Raw genomic sequence first — 19541 nt, 5'->3', positions numbered from 1 at the left:
GGCTGTGGCCTTGGGGTGGTAAACGACTGGTCATGGAAGTTCCCTAACATTTTTTTGAAGTTGTCTAGTCAAACGTAAAAATACTTCATCTAAGGTTGAGGCACTGGAGAACTGCTGTCAGGACCCAAAGAAAATCTGCCCATGTGGACCTTTCGTTCTGTTATTACCCATCCCGAACCTCCCCCTCCCCTTCAAGTTCCTTATCTTCACGTAATACCTGCAGTGGTTCAGGGGCAAAGCCCCTGGGTCCCAGCTCCATCCTTACAGCTGTCAGCAGCATACTTGGGGATAAGGAAAATCTCAGAATGGGCTTAAGTCAGCCAGGGTCCCAGAAAAAAGTCAGGAGATACTCATAAATAGTCTTTTTGGCTTCCTCTAGTCCCCACCCTCCAGAATCACAAAGGTCCTTGGTTTCCCTATACATACACCCATGGTCTCTCATCCTCCGCCACTGGAAATGTGGAGGTGCAAGTTTCACAGTGAAAACAACACTCTGTATGTAATTTATTATTTATTATTATTACGGAGTACTTTTTAGAAAGTTGACTATTAAAATTCATAAAGAAAATGTAATTCAACCTTTATCTAGTTAGCTCTTGCTGTAATACCAGGTGTGCTGATTTGGATATATTATGTCCCCCAAAAAAGCCGTATTTTTTAATGCAATCTTATGGAGGGCAAAATGATTAGTTGGTTGATTATGATGGAGCCTCTGACTGAATTATTTCCATGGAGGTGTGGACTCCACCCATTCAGGGTGAGTCTTAATTAGATCACTGGAATCTTGTAAAGAGAGCTCACACAGAGAGCAGAGGAGACAAAACACCCCAAAAGAAGCTGAGAGAGACATTCTGGAGATGGCCATTGAAAGCTGATGCTTGGAGATGTAGACAGAAGGACATCTGGAGATGCTAGCCCAGAGTATGCCCCAGAGAAGCTAAGAGAGGACCACCACCCCACCCCAACCCACCCCCAGACACTTAGAGAGAAACGTCCTGGGAGAAAGAAGCAAGGACACACAGGAGCTGACAGGAGCTAAGAGAGACCCAGAGACATTCTGGAGAAAGCCATTTTGAAATGCAACCCAGGAACAAAGGAACAGTAGACGTCAGCCACATGACTTCCCTGCTAAAAGAGTTGTTCTGACCATTGGCCTTTCTTCAGTGAAGGTATTCCCTTGTTAATGCCTTAGTTTGGATACTTTTATGGCCTTAGAACTGTAAATTTGTAACCAAATAAACCCCCTTTATAAAAGCCAATCCATTTCTGGTATTTTGCATAATGGCAGCATTAGCAAACCAGAACATCAGGCATCATCTCAAGTCCTAAGAGAATAAAGAGGACTATCACATGTCCTTGAAATACACATGGCATTTCTCTTTAGCAGGAGATTGCATCATGGTTAGCCGTGAGTACTACCGCAGGCTACTCAATAAAAACTCCACCCCCACCCTCACCCCCCACCCCAGAGCTGTTGAGCAGTGGCAAAGCCTAAAGCTATTTCACAAGTTGTGCTACGGCCCAATCAAGAATAAATTTTTCCATAAAAGGAAGAGTCCTTCCCTGTGTACTGAGGAGGAGGCAAATAGTGACAAAGAACTAGAGATAGATATCCAGGGACAGCACATGCCTCAGATTAGAAAGAGTTTATAGGATCAAGCAGAAAAGATAAATAATGGCTAGGGAAAGAAGGAAAACTGATGACAGCATTTTACAGACTAGTGGGAGGACAGGCCATGAAGTTGGTAGTCTTGTCTGCTGAAAGGCAATGATTTTATGAATAGCTCTTCCCAATTTTGGAAATTATTCTTCATTATTTGCTTATTATATATTATCCCCTATACACCCATCCTACAAACACAGACCTTACTATAGGGTCAGCTTTGAGAACACCATTGAGGGACTCTGTCTGTCTTGTTCACCACCAAATCCCCAGTACACTGAACAGTAGTGAATGAATTTATTATTTATGTTGGTAAACATGCTAAGCTATTGGGTAGTTCTTACTACTCCTAGTTCACATTTGAAGTTTGCCCAAGGTCACAAGTGAGTAGTAAAAACAACATCTGAACCCTGATCTAACTGGTTCCACAGCCCTTAATAATAACTGCTACACACACTACACCAGATTATGTGTAGTGATGTGTAGATGATTCACATTTCTGAGTGAGGCTTCAAACTCTGTCAACAAACCCTTTTGTTGTTTTCATAAATCCTGTCCAATACAAGTATTTCAGTCGATCTATCTGACTCTTGGATACAAGTTTTGAACTGAGAGTGGTCAAGAGGAGTTAAGCAGCACCCCTACGTAATGTTATCTCAATGGAAATTTATTTATTTCTAAATGCATTTATTGGATAAAGGAAATAATTCTGACTGGGCTATGGTAAAATTACAAATGTGAGCTGAAGCCTTAAACAGTGGGTAATAATTTGCCGGGCAGAAAAGGGAGAAAGAGAAATTCCAGGCAGAGAGAAGAAAATAAAGGGATAAATATACATGGTTACAGCCCAGTCAGGGAATACAGAATGTTGGGGGTCTGGGGTGAAGTTGACTGAAAAGGTAGAATGCTACCAAAATGGAAAGGGAATTTTATGCTCTTACTAAGAAATTCTGCCATTTTTTTCAAAGAAGGGATAATATCAGATTTTAGAATAGAAGTCAGGGGAATACAGAAAGGATACAGATTTTACATATTTTAGAACATTTCACGTGAATGTAGTTAGAATTCCATTGTTTACCTTGTACCACATTCTCCCTGCTGTAATGTCCTAAAAATGCATCTCCATGACACTATATCCTGTTTCTTCTGATGACAAACTTTCTAACAACTGAATGTTAATGGAATGAATCCTTCTTGTTAACAGAGGAATTATCATATGGAGTAAAACCCTGAAAAGAAATTCCATTCAAAGCAATGCATATTTGCTAAACTTCTGGGGTTCTGTCTTAGTTTGCCAGAGCTGCTATCACAATTACCACAAACTGGTTTGGCTTAAACAGTGAGCGTGTATTGGCTCACAGTTTCAGAGGCCAGAAGTTCAAATCAAGGCATCGGGAAGACCATATTTTCTCTCCAGGGTTGGTAGCATCCTAGTGCTGGCTGCTGGCATTCCTCAGGATTCTTTGGTTTGTATTTCTGCCTCCTATCCCATGGTGATACTCTTCTCCTTCTGGCTTCAAAATTCATATCCAAGAGTCAGATTCTCTTTATAAGGCCTCCAGATTCTCTTTATAAGGCCTCCAGGAATCCAGATTAAGGCCCACCCTGGTTCAGCTCACCATACCTTGACTAAAAATAACATCTTCAAAAGGTCCTATTTACAATGGGTTCACACCATGGTGGACTGAGAATAAGAACATATGCTTGTTGTGGTACAAAATTCAACCTACCACAGACTCTCTTCCCTCTAAGTTGTAAATGTAAAATTTAAAGACAGAGCATTAAGAAAGGAGCCTTTAAATCAGGTTACCCAGTCTAACTAGTTCCTTGTGGCAGCCTGATCATTCAACATACACCTGATACCCACAGGGACACAGGGTCCTCAAGGAGTTCACCATCTAGTACATGTGATATCAGGTTTTAAAGTTTTTTACATAAACTTTCATACCCAGTCATATTTGATCTTATTAAGAGCTCTGTCCAGGGTGGCAGGGAAAATACTTGCATTTTTGGAATAGGAAATCTCAAGTTCAAGGGGTGAAATGACTTAATGGAGGGTACATGGTCACTTAACACCAAATACAGAATCCTTCGAGCCTGCTGCCTCCCTTCTTGCTGTAGGTAATCCTTTTAGCTTCAAGGGTCCTATATCCCTTCCAAGTCTCTCCTAAGAAAGTTACAGTAAGAATGTGTTCCTATGAAAATATGGCAAACAACTTAGTTTTAGAAATTGTAATTTCCCAGGCTAACCGAACACATTTATTAAATCAGCTAGCACTGAACTTCTGTACAGGAGTACCTTCATACTCTACAAAACCAAGCCCTTTACCCCTCCACACATTAATAAGAGTTGCCAATATAATGAGACCAAGACTAAAGAAGCAAGAGAAAATATCTGTAAAAACCTATTGCCTTAATTCCAATCATTTTATTGCCTTATCTAAACCCAAACAGATGGGGCTTTTTTTGCCTATATAGGTGCTCCAAAGCATTCCAAGCCTTAATAGAGACAAAATAAACATACTACCAGCTAAAACTACTTACTTTTTACTATCATTCTATTTTTCTCATGATTTCCATTTTAGGAAATTAAAATTATTTCTTCCACTCTTTAATGTCCTGAAATATGATTACTTTTTTCATCAGAGTATTCAAATGACACCCAAACATTGGGGCTGTCTTTAAAATGTTCTAATATGGGCTTTGATGAAAAACAAACAAAAAGAAGGAGAATAAGAAAGAGAAAAACAGAATACTCTACTGGATTACTAGATAGTGTGGGAAAATTAGTTATGACTAACTACTGTATCTCCTTGTACCTCCTACTACATTCTACTCTCATTCCCTTTTCTTACATTCTCTAGGTCCTAGGAGAACTTAATCTGAATTTTTTCTCTTCTGAAACACTATTATCATAGAAAGATTTAGAAATACATGGAAAAGACAGGTTATATCAAATGAAACTTTGTAACAGTTTCACTTAGAGCTGGTTCTTAATTTTAACTCAGGACTTGCCTTCAAGTCTTTCCCCTTCTCTAATTCTGGACCATTTAGCAATGGTTAGCTGTTGGATTCCTTAGGCCTATTTTCTACCTTCTACTTGTGGATCGAATTGAATACCCCAGTTAGGTTATGTTCTTGGTCTGTATTCTGTTGGGTGTGGACCCACTGTAAATAAGATCTCTTCAAGATTTACTTCAGTTAAGCTGTAGCACCCTTGGCTTTAATCCAGATAACTGAAGTCCTTTATAGGCAGAGTGAAAGTCAGATGGAGAGAGAATCCAGAGAGAGGCCACCATGTGCATTGCCCTGTGACAGAGAAGCCAAGAACCAAGGGCCACTAACAGCCAGCTCCAGAATGCCACCATCGTTGGAAAGAAAGCCGATATCTTGATTTTGGACTTCTCCTAGCCTCAAAACTGCAAGCCAGTTGTTTAAGCCAACACACGATATGGGTCTAAGGTCTAAAAGAACTTAAACAGAATTTGCTGTCTTCTAAATGCTGAGTTAACTACAAAAGTTTGGAAGCATGGAAAGGAGATCAAATCACACAGACACAGAAATTTCAGTTCAAGTTAAGTATTTCTATTAGATGTAAAACTACTATCTTGAAACCTTCCCTTGAAGATTCACCCAATAGTTCACATTTCTAGATACTTTAGACAATCTTCCTAATCCTTGACATGACACAAACCCTTATCCTATGCCTCTGAAATTTTCCCCCATGAAGAATGGCCATGTAATCCTAATTTCAAGTGTTTGATTGGCTACTGTTTCCCAGGCACTCTCTCTTCATCCAATCTATTTCCACAGAGCCATCAGAGAATTCTTCCTACATCATAAGGCTGCCTGTGTTCTCTTGATTAAAATCCTTCAAGGGCTTCCATCACGCACATAATAAAAATCCAAACCAACAGCAGGTCCTAACGCCTTTCAGGATCCAGCCCTTACCTGCCTTTCCAAGTTTACCTCCAGCCAATTTTCCCCTCTCATATCAAACCCTACTAAAAGCATGCAAGGCTGATTCCACTGCTTGGAAGGCACTTCCCCTTCTAGAGCCTTCAAGACTTATCTTAAATACTGCCTTCTCCCCATAAATGTACTATAAGAAAGTGTAAATAAATTGCTTCATAATCCTGGGGGGAGAGAGGGCCTTTCATAAGCATTAAAATAAGGGCCAAAACTATAAAATAAGGAAGGGCCAAAACCAGATAAAAAATAAATACATAAAAATTGCAATATTACTTTTGAGTGACAAAAACCACCATAAATTATAATGAAAATCAAACTGGGAAATATTTACAACACATCTGAAAAGAGTAAATATCCTTAATATTAAAAAGAAAAAGAAAGAAAAAAGAAAAACTCCTACAAAGCAAAAGTTTTAAAGACTCCAGATTTAAAAATAAGTAAAAGACATAAATAGGCAATTAACAACAAAAAAGAAAAAATGTATAAGCCAGAAAAAAAGTTTATGATACTTAACCTAACTATAACTATAAAAATGCAAATTAAACAACAGTACAAAATCATATTTCACTTTCAAAATGGAAAAGTTTATAGAGACTGATGATATCCAGTATGGATAAGGATGTGGAGAATCAGACACTGTCAGTCAACTATCAGTCAAATAAGTGCAAGGCTTTAATTTAAAATATGTGTATTCTCAAACTTTACACTTCTCAGAATTTATCCTATGAAGATAATGGGACCAAAATGGGAAAAAAAGTGAATAAAAAGGACTTCCACTGCAATGCCATTTAAAATAAATTTTAAACTATCAATAACCTAAATGCTGACCGATAAAGAATTTATGAAGTAAACTGTGAAACAAACATACAATGGAATATCATGCATCAATTAAAAATTGATGTAAAGCAATCGTTCTCAAACTTTTTGGTCTCAGGATTCCTTTACACTCTTAAAAATTATTGTCCCCAAAAAGCTACTGTTTATTGTGGGGAACATGGAGTTGTACCACTCAGATCTTCAAGAGATCCTGCTGTGGAAGGCACAGTAGGCTGACACCTTCTAGCCAGGGCACCTTCAGATACACCACGGTGAACACCAAGGCCAAGCTTCCAGTGGCTGCTTCCAGCAAATGACTGGTCATGATGGGGAACTAGAGCTGGGTCATTTCTACCCAATTACAGGACAACTCTAATGGTTAACAATCCAGGCCATCAGTCTCTCCTAAACTTTTGGAGAACTGCACTGTGGTTTGAGACTCTTCTATACAAACCTTCCTTCCCTCCTTTGGAATGAATGAGGAGGAAAAAGTTGGAACCTGGTTTACTGATGGGTTGGCTCAGTATGTGGCTGCAATCCAAAAATAGAAATTGGCTGTATTACAACATCTAGGAGTGGCTCTGAAAGATAGTGGAGAAGGAAAATCTTCCCAGGGGTCAGAGTCAGCCACTTTGCACGAAGGAGAAATAGCCCAAGGTGAGAACGTATACGGCTTACCAAACAGTGGGAAATAGCCTGGCCAGTTGGTCAGGGGTGTAGATGAAAAGGATGGAAGATCACAGACAAGGAAGGAGGTCCAGCATCGAGGCATATGAATAGATATATGGGAGTGGATACAAAGAGTGAAGGCTTTTGTATCACACATTAACATCTACCACCACAGAAGAGGCACTGAATAGCCAAGCAGATAAAATGATTCAGTCTTCTGACATTGGCTGGCATGCATCACAAGCCAACATGAACTACAAAGAGGCCGCTACAGACCCAACAGCATGGTCTCAATTATCAAGGACAATCAGGTTCTGTCACCTCTGAATGCCCAACCTGCCAGCTAAAGAGACCAAATTTGAGACCCTGATATGGCACTATTCCTCAAAGAGAACAACCAGTCACCTGGTGGCAAGTCAATAATATTGGGCTCCTATGTCCTGGAGAGGCCAATGGCTCCTACTCACAGAAACAGATATCTCTTTCAGGTGTGGATTTGCCTTCCTGTCTAAAGAACCAGCCAGCAACACTGTCTGAGGACTTATGGAATGCCTGATCCACAAGCATGGAATCCTACATGACCTAGCATCCAACCAGGGAACCCATTTCACAGTAAAAGAAGTGTGGTAGTGGGTCCATGACAAGGGACCCACTGGCCATATCACATGCCACATCATCCAGAAGCAGGTGGCTTCACACAATGCTGGAACGAACACCTACTGAAAGCACAAAGCACCACCTAGGTAGGAGACAGTAGTGGGCAAAGATCAGTAACCCTCCTTTAGGATCCAGTACATGCACTAAATTAAACCTCTATACAGCTCTGTGCCTCCAATGGGAAGAATACATGGGGAGAACCAAGAAGTGGAAGCAAAAGCAGACACACTTATATCATTTCCAATGACCCATTGGGGGACTTTTCACTTCCCACCCCCACAATCAGGACTTCAGGGTTAGAGGTCCTGGTCCTCAAAGAGATGTACTCTTGCCAGGGGATACAGTAAGGGTTTTGAATTCCTATGTCCAGGGACCAAGAAGCAAGAAGAGGAGTCAGCATCTTGGCAGGGAGAATTGACCCTGAACAGCAAGAAGTAGAGCTACTTTTACACAACAGGGACAGGAAGGAATATGAACGGAACCCTGCGTTTCCACAGGGCTACCTCCTGACACTGCCTTGCCCAATTATCACTGTGAATGAGTACATGTCACAACACCAACCTGAGAAGCTCAGTCCCCTCAGAATGAAGGTTTAAGTCACACCATCAGATAAGCTACAAAGACATACAAAGCTAGAGGCTGAGCGTGAGTGAATAGAATAGACACCAGAGAAAGGAAATGATGAATAACAGTTGTGACCAACTAAAGCAACAGAGACAATTGTTCATACCACTGACCTCCCTCTTCTAAGTCTCCCCTCAGGAAAAGAGGCTTACAAGAACCATGAAGGAGCTGTTCCCCAAACCTACATGAAGAGGATCTGTGTGGTGCAATGAGTGGTCTTGTGGTGACCAGGAAGTTGTGCAGCACAGACTGCCCTTCAAGAAAACCTGCTGGGGAGAATTAATGTTGTCTCTTAATCCTGGAGACGGTTGCTGTTACTATCCCAGTTTATACATATGGAAGAGCAGAGAAATTATGCTGCTGCTCTGGGATCATATCCCTAATGAAAGCCCTTTGAGGGCAGAAGCCATGTCTGTCTTATTCTGTGACAGAGAGGAAGGTCAACACAATATTTGCTGAGAGACTAAATGAAAAAGTTTCACAGCCCTGATCCATGGGTCAGCCATGAAGAGCCATTACATGATTCTTGACAAATTCTCCAGAGTGGTAATTCTCAAACTGCAGTGTACATTTTAAGAATTACTTGGGTTGCTTATTTTAAAACCATCAGAGACTTCTGGAAAGATGGCAGATTAGGAGAGGAGAGCAAACTTCTCCTCCATAAAAGACTAGATAAAGGGCAGAAACTGCTCCAGAAGAGCAGTTCTAGGGTGCCACCGGCCAAACAGGGACCTCTACACCACACAGTGGTGACTTAGATGGAGAGGCAAAGAGACTGCGCTTAAAAGGACGGAGTGAGTTTGTTTGGCTGGGACCACCCCCAGGGACTGGCAGGGTGAGCCGCTGAGCTCGGGAGGGAGCAGCTTTTCATGCCCCTTGCACCCATTTCAGCAGTTGGCTAGGAAGATAACCTTTCACAGAAAATAAACCATAGTCAAGACATCCTGTGAGGGAACTCAGGATTTGGCAGTCTTGTGGTGACTGCACTCGCTCTTTCTCCAAGGAGGCCCGTGGTATGCACAATTGAGAGGCAAGGGTGCCACACTGAAGCACCAGGAGCCCCTCCCAAATCCCAGAGGCTTGTGGGCACAACGTAGACAGGGACTGCAGTGCATTTGAGCTGAAGGGTGAGAAGTGCAGCCACACAGCCCCAGAGTGGTCCACTTACAGCCCTGGGAACTGCCAGACCCACCGTGTCCTGGGGTGGACTCCCTGCCAAACTGTGCGGGGCCCACCCTCCACCCACAGAGCTGGCAGTACCCTATGTATACAGAGAACTTGTGAACTGATTGGATTTCCACCTGGTTTGGACACCGGCTAGTGCACAAAGTTTGGGGGGAGGTAGCTTGAGAGTAAGAGGTGGCTCAAGAGCACCATCTGCTGGTAGGCCAGGGAAAGTGTACTCCACCAAGCTGTAGCTCTGCCAAATTATAGGTAAATGTTCAAATAATGCTACATATCCCAAAATAAACTTATTAAAACAAGCAAATGCCCTGAGGCCAATAACAGAAAATCATAAACAACATGAAGAAACTAGAAGATATGGACAAGCCAAACAAGCAACTTAAAAAGCTGGAGGAATCATAGAACTTGGAGCAATTAATCATACAGGTACACACAAATCTCCAAAACAACTTCAATGAGTTGGCTAAAGACATAAAGTACATAGAGAAGACTCTAGAAGAGCATAAGGAAGAATTTGAAAGAGTAAATAGAAAAATAGTAGATCTTATGGAAATAAAAGATACTGTATATCAAATTAAGAATATACTAGAGACACAGAACAGCAGATTTGAAGAGGCAGAAGAAAGAATAAGTGAGCTAGAGTACAAAGACAGTTTAATGCAAATGCACAAAAGAACAAATAGTGAACAAAACTGAAAAATTTGAAATGACCTCAGAGAAATGATGGACAACATGAAGCACATAAATATAAGGATCACTGGTGTCCCAGAAGGAGAAGAGTAAAGGGGAAAACTTCCCAACCCTTATAAAAGACATAATATGCAAATCAAAGAAGCCCAACAAACTCCAAATAGAATAAACCCATATACACCCACTCCAAGACACATACTAATCAGATTGACAAATGTTAAAGGAGAAAGTCCTGAAAGCAGCAAGAGAGGAATGATTTACAACATACAAGGAAAACCACATAAGACTAAGTACTGACTACTCAATGGGCACCATGGAGGTGAAAAGGCAGTGGTATAACATATTTTAAGAAACTGAAAGAGAAAAATTGCCAGCCAAGAATTCTTCACTTGATCTTAGCCAAAAGGCCAAGAAGCAATTAGCCAAGAATTCTTTATCCAGCAAAGCTGGAAAGTACAAATGCTGGAGAGGATGTGGAGAAATTAGAACTCTTACATTGCTGGTGGGACTGTATAATGGTACAGCCACTCTGGAAGACAGTTTAGCGTTTCCTCAGAAAACTAGATATCGAGTTACCCTACGATCCGGCAATTTCACTTCTTGGTATATACCCAGAAGATCTTAAAGCAGTGACACAAATCAACATTTGTACTCCAATGTTCACAGTAGCATTGTTCACAATTGCTAAGAGATGGAAACAATCCAAGTGTCCTTCAACAGACGAGCAGATAAACAAAGTGTGGTATATACATATGATGGAATACTATGCAGCAGTAAGAAGGAATGGGGTCCTGAAGCATGTGACAACCTGGATGAACCTTGAAGACATAATGCTGAGTGAAATAAGTCAGACACAAAAGGAGAGATATTGTGCATTACCACTAATGTGAACTCCCTGAACAATGTAAAATAAGTGTCTTATAATGTAGAATACAGGGGACCTAGAGATAGAATCTAGTGAAAGGGGAATGATAACTTAGTATGTACAGACATGATAATGAGGGCAAACTTAAAGGTATGGGAATGGACAGGGGTGATGATTACTCGTTAATGGGATTATAAGTATCAGTGCCACACTGAAGGCAAACATGATCAAAAGTGGTTGTTGAAAGGCATGTATCCCACAAACTAGCACTACAAGTAAGTGTTTGCATGATATACTTCTAAGGTATAACACTGGTACGAAGAGTTGACAACAGAGTGGTATATGGAAAACTACCCATTACATATTATAGACTATGTGTAATAGGAATACTTACCAGTACTACACTAATACTTGAGATGAATAATTAGGGGCTGATAAGAGCTTTGGGATGGTTTGTATTATGATAATTGTTTAAAATTGCAACTGATGATGACTGTACAACTAAGTGAAGATAATGTGAGATACTGATTGTTTACATTGGATAAAACATATGCTGTGTGAAATGAGGAACCCCCTACTTAATAAGTCAAGCCCTCAGTCTTGAGGCTTGCTCTTGTGAAACTTATGGCTGTAAAAGGGAAGCTAAGCCTTCCTATAATTATGCCTAAGAGGCACCTCCAGAGAACCTCTTTCATTGCTCAGATGTGGCCTTTCTCTCTCTAAGCCCAACTCAGCAAATAAATTCATTAACCTACCCCATATGAGGGCCATGACTCCCAGGGAGTGAATCTCCCTGGCGATGTGGGACACAATTCCCAGGAATGAGCCTAGCCCTGGCATTGAGGGACTAAAAATGCCTTCTTGACCAAAAGGGGGAAAAGAAAGGTAAAAAATAAGACTACAGTAGCTGAGAGATTTCAAATAGTGTCAAGAAGCTATCCTGGAGGTTACTCTTATGCAAGCTCCAGGTAGATATCCCAAATAGCCACAGTATGCCAACTCTAACCAAAAGTAGTCCCATAATATCTAGGTCCCTGTTTGAGACTCTATAAAAGTTTTACTCACTAAGTTTATTTTTCAGAAGCTTAAATCCACCAGAGTGTTCCTATGCCAGACAAATCCTAAAACCCAGAGGGCAACAGCCTTCTTAAGAACATCCACCTGATGCAGCCCTCTTCCCCATAACGTTAACACCCCTTTGTTATATGAACAAGTTAGGGTGGTCACTGCCTGAAGATGGAGAAAGTGATTAAACGAGAGGAAGGTGTAGCAACCGACAAGACAGGATTTAACAAAGGATTACAAATACTGAATCTGTATATATATGTATATATATACAAACACACACACACATATATTTAGATGCTAGGGTATTGGACTAGCTAGAAGGAAATAACAGAAATGGTGAAACTGTAACCCATAACATTCTTTTAAATTTGCTCTTTAGCTACTTGTTAAATTGTACTTTGAAAGGTATCACCTTTCTGTATATATCTTATATTTTACAATATAGAAATAACTGAAACTGTGGAACTATAACCCATATATTCTTTGAAATTACCTATATAACTACCTGTTAAACCATACTTGGAAAGTTATCACTGTTCTGTATAGATGTTAAATTTCACAATAAAAAAAATGTATTTAGAAAAAAAACAAACAAACTCTGCTGTGGGTAGCAGAGTTGCTGTGCTCCCTTGGGAACCAGGAATCAGGGACCTACACCGGGAACGTGGGCTGCCATCTTTTAGATACCAATGTGCTGGGGAGGAGAGTGGGGCAAAGGAAAATAAAAACACAGCAAAGCTCTCCTACCATTTTTAAGTTCCTTCTTTCTTGATTCAGCATCCTCTTGGTTGCTGTAAACCTGTGACTATTTTCCAGAGTTCGTTCTAAGTTGATTCCGAGAATTTTGCTGACTTTTTTCATGTTTCTGTGGCAAGATGGGCCCTTGGAGCTATCTCTGCATCCATTTTCAATCCACAGAAACAGAAACCAGATTGGTGGTTGCCAGGGACTAGGAAGACGGGAGAATGGGAAATGCCTGCTTAATGGATATGAGGTTTTCTTTGGGGATGATGCAAATGTTTCAGAATTTGATAGATATGGTGGCTGAAGTGAAAGTACTAAATTCCATTAAACTGTACACTTTAAGATGGTTGATTTTATGTTAACATCACCTCAGTTTTTCAAAAACTATGTAAAAAATAATCTCACCCTGTTCTGTGTTTATGTACATGCATGATTTTATACAAATTATTTTATAATTTGTGTTTCTATAAAGTTCAGAAAATTGAAGACATTTCTTTCTTCTTGATTTTATCTGAGTTCTTTTTCTTAACCAATATGTCTATTTTATTCATAGTCTCAAAAAGCAGATAGAAAAACATATTTAAATAAATCATGGGCCAGATGAAATCATACCTGAAATTAGAAAATAGTTGGAACTAAGTAATAGCAAAAAATAATTTGTGAGATGCTGGTAAATAGATGATTAAAGGTGTTATAATATAAAATTAATAAGCTAAGCATTCAACTAAAAAAATTATACAAAGAACAAATGAGTAAACCTAAAGAAATTAGGAGGAAATAAAGAAACAGAAAATAATGAAATAAACGAAACAATCAGCAAAAATAACAAAAGTTCCTTCCTCAATTTATAAATAAAGCAGACAAATCTTTGAAAAGATTGAAAGAAGGAAAATAAAGATAATTGTCAGGAATAAAAAGGTACCATAACTACAGATGCAGCCAGAACTTTTATAAGTTACTAAATCTGACTCAAGACGAAATGGTAAACTTAATAGGGCTATAACTATTAAAGACAGTGGAAGAGAAGTTTAAAAACAGTTGCTGGCACTCACAGTTACCTAATCACTTTCCCTCTTTAGCTAGGGAATGCCACAGTGTCCTTTTATGTGGCGGCAGAGTTGGCAAGGTTCCAAATATGTCCACCCTGCTTAGGGGTCCAAACTTCAGGAACACAATTAAAATGACTCAGAGGCTGCACAAGTTCAAATAATTCAGCACCACAGACCAACCCTTCAGATCAATCTGTGTACTTAGCACGTTAACTTGAGTATGTCATAAAACAAAGGAATGCTGCATCTCCTCCTCAACAGGAAGTTGGGGGAAACATACTGGTTTTCCAAAAGACTCACCTGTGAAACAGTAGCTAAAACTAGCTCCTGCAACAAAATGACTTCGAACACACAAAGTGTGTCCCTTTTTGCAGAAACTGGGGCCCACTGAGAGCTAAAAACTATCGACTAAATGCTTGCAAAGGCACACACACACACACACACACACACACACACACACACACACACACACACACACACACAGCAGGAAAAAGAAAAGGACCCGAATGGATTCAGACCAAAAAGCCTTTGTGGTACAGGGTTTAAAAATTTAACAGTGCCCGTGAGCAACAGTTTTCACAACACTAATATTTGGAAAACTACTGGCTGCCTTCTAGAGTCTGACCCACGCCGCGTTACAGGAGTAACTGGCTGCACGCCCCATTCCCGAGTTTCTGAACCAGGGCTGTCCCTCCGCGGGCGGGAAGCTACGGTTCCGCCTTCCTCCTGGCGGTCCGGGCAGCATCCCCAGAATCCCCGCACCCCTTCCTGCCCTCGGGCCCGCGCCCCAGCAGCGACCCACCTCCTCGGCGTCCTGGCCCAGGGGGATGCCTAGGCTCTCGAGGCCCTGCTGCAGCTCGATGATGTCCACCACCCCGTCCCCGTTGCGGTCCAGCTTCTGGAAGAGGGTCTCGTAGCGCGTCGGCGGCTCTGCGTCCTGGCAGGCCGCCGCGGGCAGCACGAAGCCCCGCACCCAACGCAGCATGGTCCCGGAGGCGGCGCCGGGAGGCCCAACAGAGCGAAGTCACCGGAGGCCCAGCGCGCCGCCGCCCTGGTAGTGAAGCGCCGAGAGCCGAGCCGGACACGACGAGGACTGCACCACGATAGCCGTCCTGGCTGGGAGGAGTCCGCCGCGAAGCAGCGTTTGAGGCGTTGTCGGGGGCGAGGCTTCTGCGCGGCGTTTAGGGCGCGGGACCGGGGAACCCCACCCGAAACCGGCTCGGCGCGCAGGGCGTGGCTCCTCCGGTGCCTGGCCAGCCCCGGGGGCGCCCTCTGGTGCTGCCGAAGGAGCTCGTCCGGCGCCCGCCTCCGCAGGCTGCAAGTGAACGGGTTGCGGGGTGGCCTCTCGGGTTCTCCGCCCCCTGGAGAGCTGCAGGAGCTCAGGGGACCTGAGCAGTGAGTTCTGCTGGGTCCCGACCGCGGCTGTCAGTGGTGCGAGTACAAGGAGGAAGCCCCAGAAGATCTTGGGTTTCTGCGTTGGTGTATTTTTGGCTTCAAGAAGGGAGGTGAGGATTGGATGTGCAGGTTACTTAAAGGCTCTTCGCCCATTTTGGAGGGCCCTTACAAGACGCCCCTTCCGGCTCAGAGGTGGCTCTCTCCGCTTCGAATCTGGGCCACTTCGGCTTTGTCCCTGACTTCTTCGTGTGACTCCACGAGACACTGCACTTCTCTGGACCATTTGCCTCAGTGAACTCTCAATATTCTGTACCTTTATTTTTATATGTAAAGCCCTCATCTCCCTCCTTCCCTTTCTTCTTTGCTTTCTTTCTTCCTCCTTTCCTCTCTTCTTTCCTGAATCATCAGTTAAAAGCCATTTTGCTGGTTTGAGTGAGGAAAACTGCCCAGCAGGGATCAAAACTTAAGGAAGGAAGGTGGCTAAGCAGCCTGAATGAGCTTGGGGGGTTGGTTACATACAAGGGGGATTGAGCAAAGAAGTAAATAGATTGCAGATAATGAGAGGTGGGCTTCTTGTTTGGAGAAGTGAGTTAAAATGTGAAGAGGCGAAAATTACAAAGAACCCTGCAATGTTGAATTGGAATTAACAGTTTTGGTGTGAATTCATGGTTTTCAATATTTTTAGATGTAGAGGAAATATAAAGGGGTGTGTGTGTGGTGTGTGGGTGTGTGTTCCTAGCTCTGTCCACTGAGAGGACCTAAAAGCGGTGACATGCTTGTAGCAATGAGCACGGCTACTACCCAGGTCTTTCTTTCAAAATACCATTCTCAAAACTAGGGGAGACAGAAATAAACAAAATGGTAAAATAGATCATAGATGTGATGTGGTAGTGCTATGGAGAAAGATTAACCCAGTAAGAGGCAGGGAATGTAGGGCTTCCATTCTAGGGATTCTGTTTTAGGGGTGGATGCTGGGTGGGAGTTGCAAAGCTAATGCTACCTATTTTCTACTATTATTGGGACTTAATCATGCCTCCAAGTATGACAGCTAGAAGAAATTTGAGTCAAATAAATAACAACAAAACTAAGAATCTACGAAACTATTTAAAAATTCTCTCTCGTATTCATTTTTTTAAAGTTACCCCGTGCAGAGAGAAATTTCAAATGCACTTTTCTCATTTTAAAGTATTTACCACACATTTTATAGCAAAACTTTCTGCTGTCTTTTCTTTCATGCCTTTTTGCTACATAGACTCAAAAACTCAATGTGCTGCTTTACACTGAGTTTACATTGACACGAGTTTGCTTGTATCTTTGTAGTATCTTTAAATTCATGAATGCTTGTTTCTTTGTAGCAATGTGCCTGCAATTATTATCTCTTTATAATAAGTTTCAAATAGTTTGATAGCAATTCAATATGCAGAGTTCTTTTTTTTAGTACATTTTCAAAGTGTTGTTTTTCTTCTGAGGAAACACCTTCTGAAAAAAAAAAAGGCCCAATGTAATGTTGCTAACAGATCACTAGAGGGTGTTGTAATTAAAAATGAAGAATGACTTTGGGCTAAATAGTAAATGCCAAGAGGGGAGTGCAGGCAGGAGGGAATGAGAGGAAAGAAGGAATTGAATCTTTATTTTTTTAGCCATTAAAATAGTTTTAGATCCTGAAAATAAACTCAATAAAAGGCAAAGAACAAAAATATTATGATTTAAAACCTGGGAGAAAATAAAATACTAGCAGTAACACAGCGTATTTTTTCTGTTTAAAAAATATTCTCTGTCTCTATTCATCTCTGTGCACTTCAATAAAATTAAAATAAATCATCAGAAGTGTAGTGTATTTATCTTTTCAAAGTGTTTCATTTATTGCAAAAGTAATCTATCATATCAGCTACCTTTCACCAATAGCCAATCAAAGGTTCACATTGCACCAGGAAACTTATTATCCCTGTGAGTGATTTCTCAGTGACTCAACCATCTAATTAAGCCCTAAGGTATATAATATGACTTTCTGATGCAAAAAGAGCTTGTGATAATTTCATAACCCTTGCTCTGCTGGCAAATGAACTACTTTTTAAAGTTGTCACAGTACTTCCTTATTGTTTATTTTAATTAACCCTCCTTTTTAATATTTACAGTTTCAAATGTCTTCTAGATTTTGACGCTGCATAAGGCATTGTATTACATGTGTGTATATGGTAAATTTATAGTCGTATTAAATCCTAGTTTTTATACTATATTATATTTTATATTTTCAAAAATAATATTTAAAGAAACCTTAGTAGGCTATAAAGAGAAAGTGTTTTGAAACTCCAGGTTCCAGAAACCAAAACTGAGTTAATTTATGCACAATGGGAAGGAGGCAGCTGGGACTCAGGTAAAACAAGAACCATGAACTGGAATTTGGTTCCCAGCATAGCCGTCAGGGATGCGAGTACACCCTTTACCTTGTGCTTCTACTCCTATCCATGCTTCTGCTTTGGTTTTTTCCATGCTGCAGATCAGTTTTCTTCACATGGTAGAAAACATGACTGCAACAGTTCTCATTGTCTGATCTTACAACCTCAGGCACCAGAGAGTTCTCCAAATCCTTACAAGGGTTTCTCTGATTTAGGATATGTGCTCACCACTGCAGCAATTAACAAAGCCTTGCATTCAAGGTTATGTCAAACATCGTAATCCCCAGTGTAACCTATCATAAAAGGAGAGGGAAAGGGGGAATTTTCTGGAAGGGAATGTATATGAACAGATAGGTTTCTCTTATTGAATTTAATTGACTGGGATTTCAGTGTGTCAGATTACATTTAATTCATTTAATCAAATATTAAAAAGGCAGTTCCATTTGAAAATAAAAAAGATAAAAGAATAACACATCTTTGAAATCATTGTATGAGTCAATAGAAAAATGGGATTCAATTAAAAACTAAATTTATAAGCAACTTCAGAAGAACACAAATGTTATATAAAGCAACGCAGGTTGTTAAATAAAAGTTTAGATTAAGAAACCAAGACAATAGCTATCCTTTTCCAAAATGAGATGCAAGACCTTAATGCAGAATTTTCAACGGGAGTGATTGAAAGTTAGTTTTGTGACCATTGAAGCTGTCACCCACATTGCAGGTTAAAAGGGGTTGGCTTAGAGCAGGATTTGAAGAGAGAGCTGCTACTATACTGAATTCACGTCTTCCACCACCCCTACCTCTCTCCAAGGGGAAAGGAGTATCTGCCCCTCACCTCCCACATGGTGCAAGCAAGGGGCTTCCATGAGACGACCCAAAAAGTCTGATATAAGTCTCATGGGTTTGGGGGACACAGTAGACTGATGCCCGATTCATGCTTCAGAAAAGTTAGCTAAACATTCTCACAACGAACTAAAAGAGAAGCTGCTGCCTTGGCAAGTTCCAGTCCCAGAGTTTGCTACAGCAAAGAATGTGTGAATGTTTCCCCTGCACCAGATGTTGGCTGCAAAGGAGAGAACCAGGGTAGGGTTGTCTTAGATCCTGTCTAAAAGGGCTGCCTGGAGGGATAAACAGACTTCAGCAGGAAAATAGCTGGAGACACACAGAAGTCTGGGGAATGAAGAATAAGATACAAGTGACCAGCCAGTGGGAGTGAGTGATCCCCATCAAAAAAGTACAGTCAAGAGTTTCCTAGTAATTGGGTGATATAGAAGGCTTCCAACGAATCCACAAAAGAGCCTCAGGAGAGAAAGAAAGAGCTTTAAAAGTGGTCAGGGTATAGAACTAAGTGCTGCTCACAACAGTATTAGTCAAGTATGCACCTGCCTGCTAGCCCTTTTCTCTCCTCTCTACACTGTTGTGACTCTGATGGGGTTAGCAAGCTAAAGAAAGAGGGGTTCTAGAAGGGATAAAAACAGAAGGGGCCAAACATACCCACTTCTCCCACTGCAGGCTTTCCCTCTGCAGCAGGCCTGAACAGGGGGAGAGGAAGTTGTAACTTAACACTGAGATTGAGGTTTTGATGACTAAACTGGACGAGTCACAGTCATTACTTTTTGCAAGAACCTTTTATTAACTGCAGGTGATAAGAAAAGCCGTAAGACTTGCCCTAAAATTCATCTAGAGCAAGGGAAGAACTAGCCCACAGAATAAATTCGAAGCAAGACTGGGAAACACCATTAAAAATG

At 41.2% G+C, this 19541-nt stretch overlaps 1 protein-coding gene across 2 annotated transcripts in view; it reads right to left on the bottom strand.

Moving 5' to 3' along the window:
• Positions 1-15266, bottom strand: part of LOC119526937 (calcium-binding mitochondrial carrier protein SCaMC-1) — a 44984-nt gene extending 29718 nt beyond the window's left edge. The window contains exon 1 of one of the 2 annotated variants that reach the window (XM_037826491.1): positions 14805-15266. In XM_037826491.1, the coding sequence (XP_037682419.1) occupies positions 14805-14987 (183 nt within the window). In that variant the 5' untranslated portion in view covers positions 14988-15266. Of the gene's footprint in view, positions 1-12956; positions 13102-14804 lie in introns of those variants that run through there. The other variant, XM_037826492.1, reaches the window with a different exon arrangement.
• Positions 15267-19541: the final 4275 nt, after the last annotated feature.

Source organism: Choloepus didactylus, chromosome 2 (assembly GCF_015220235.1).
Source record: "Choloepus didactylus isolate mChoDid1 chromosome 2, mChoDid1.pri, whole genome shotgun sequence".
Taxonomy (NCBI): Eukaryota; Metazoa; Chordata; class Mammalia; order Pilosa; family Megalonychidae; genus Choloepus; species Choloepus didactylus.
This window is presented reverse-complemented; position numbering and strand designations above follow the sequence as displayed.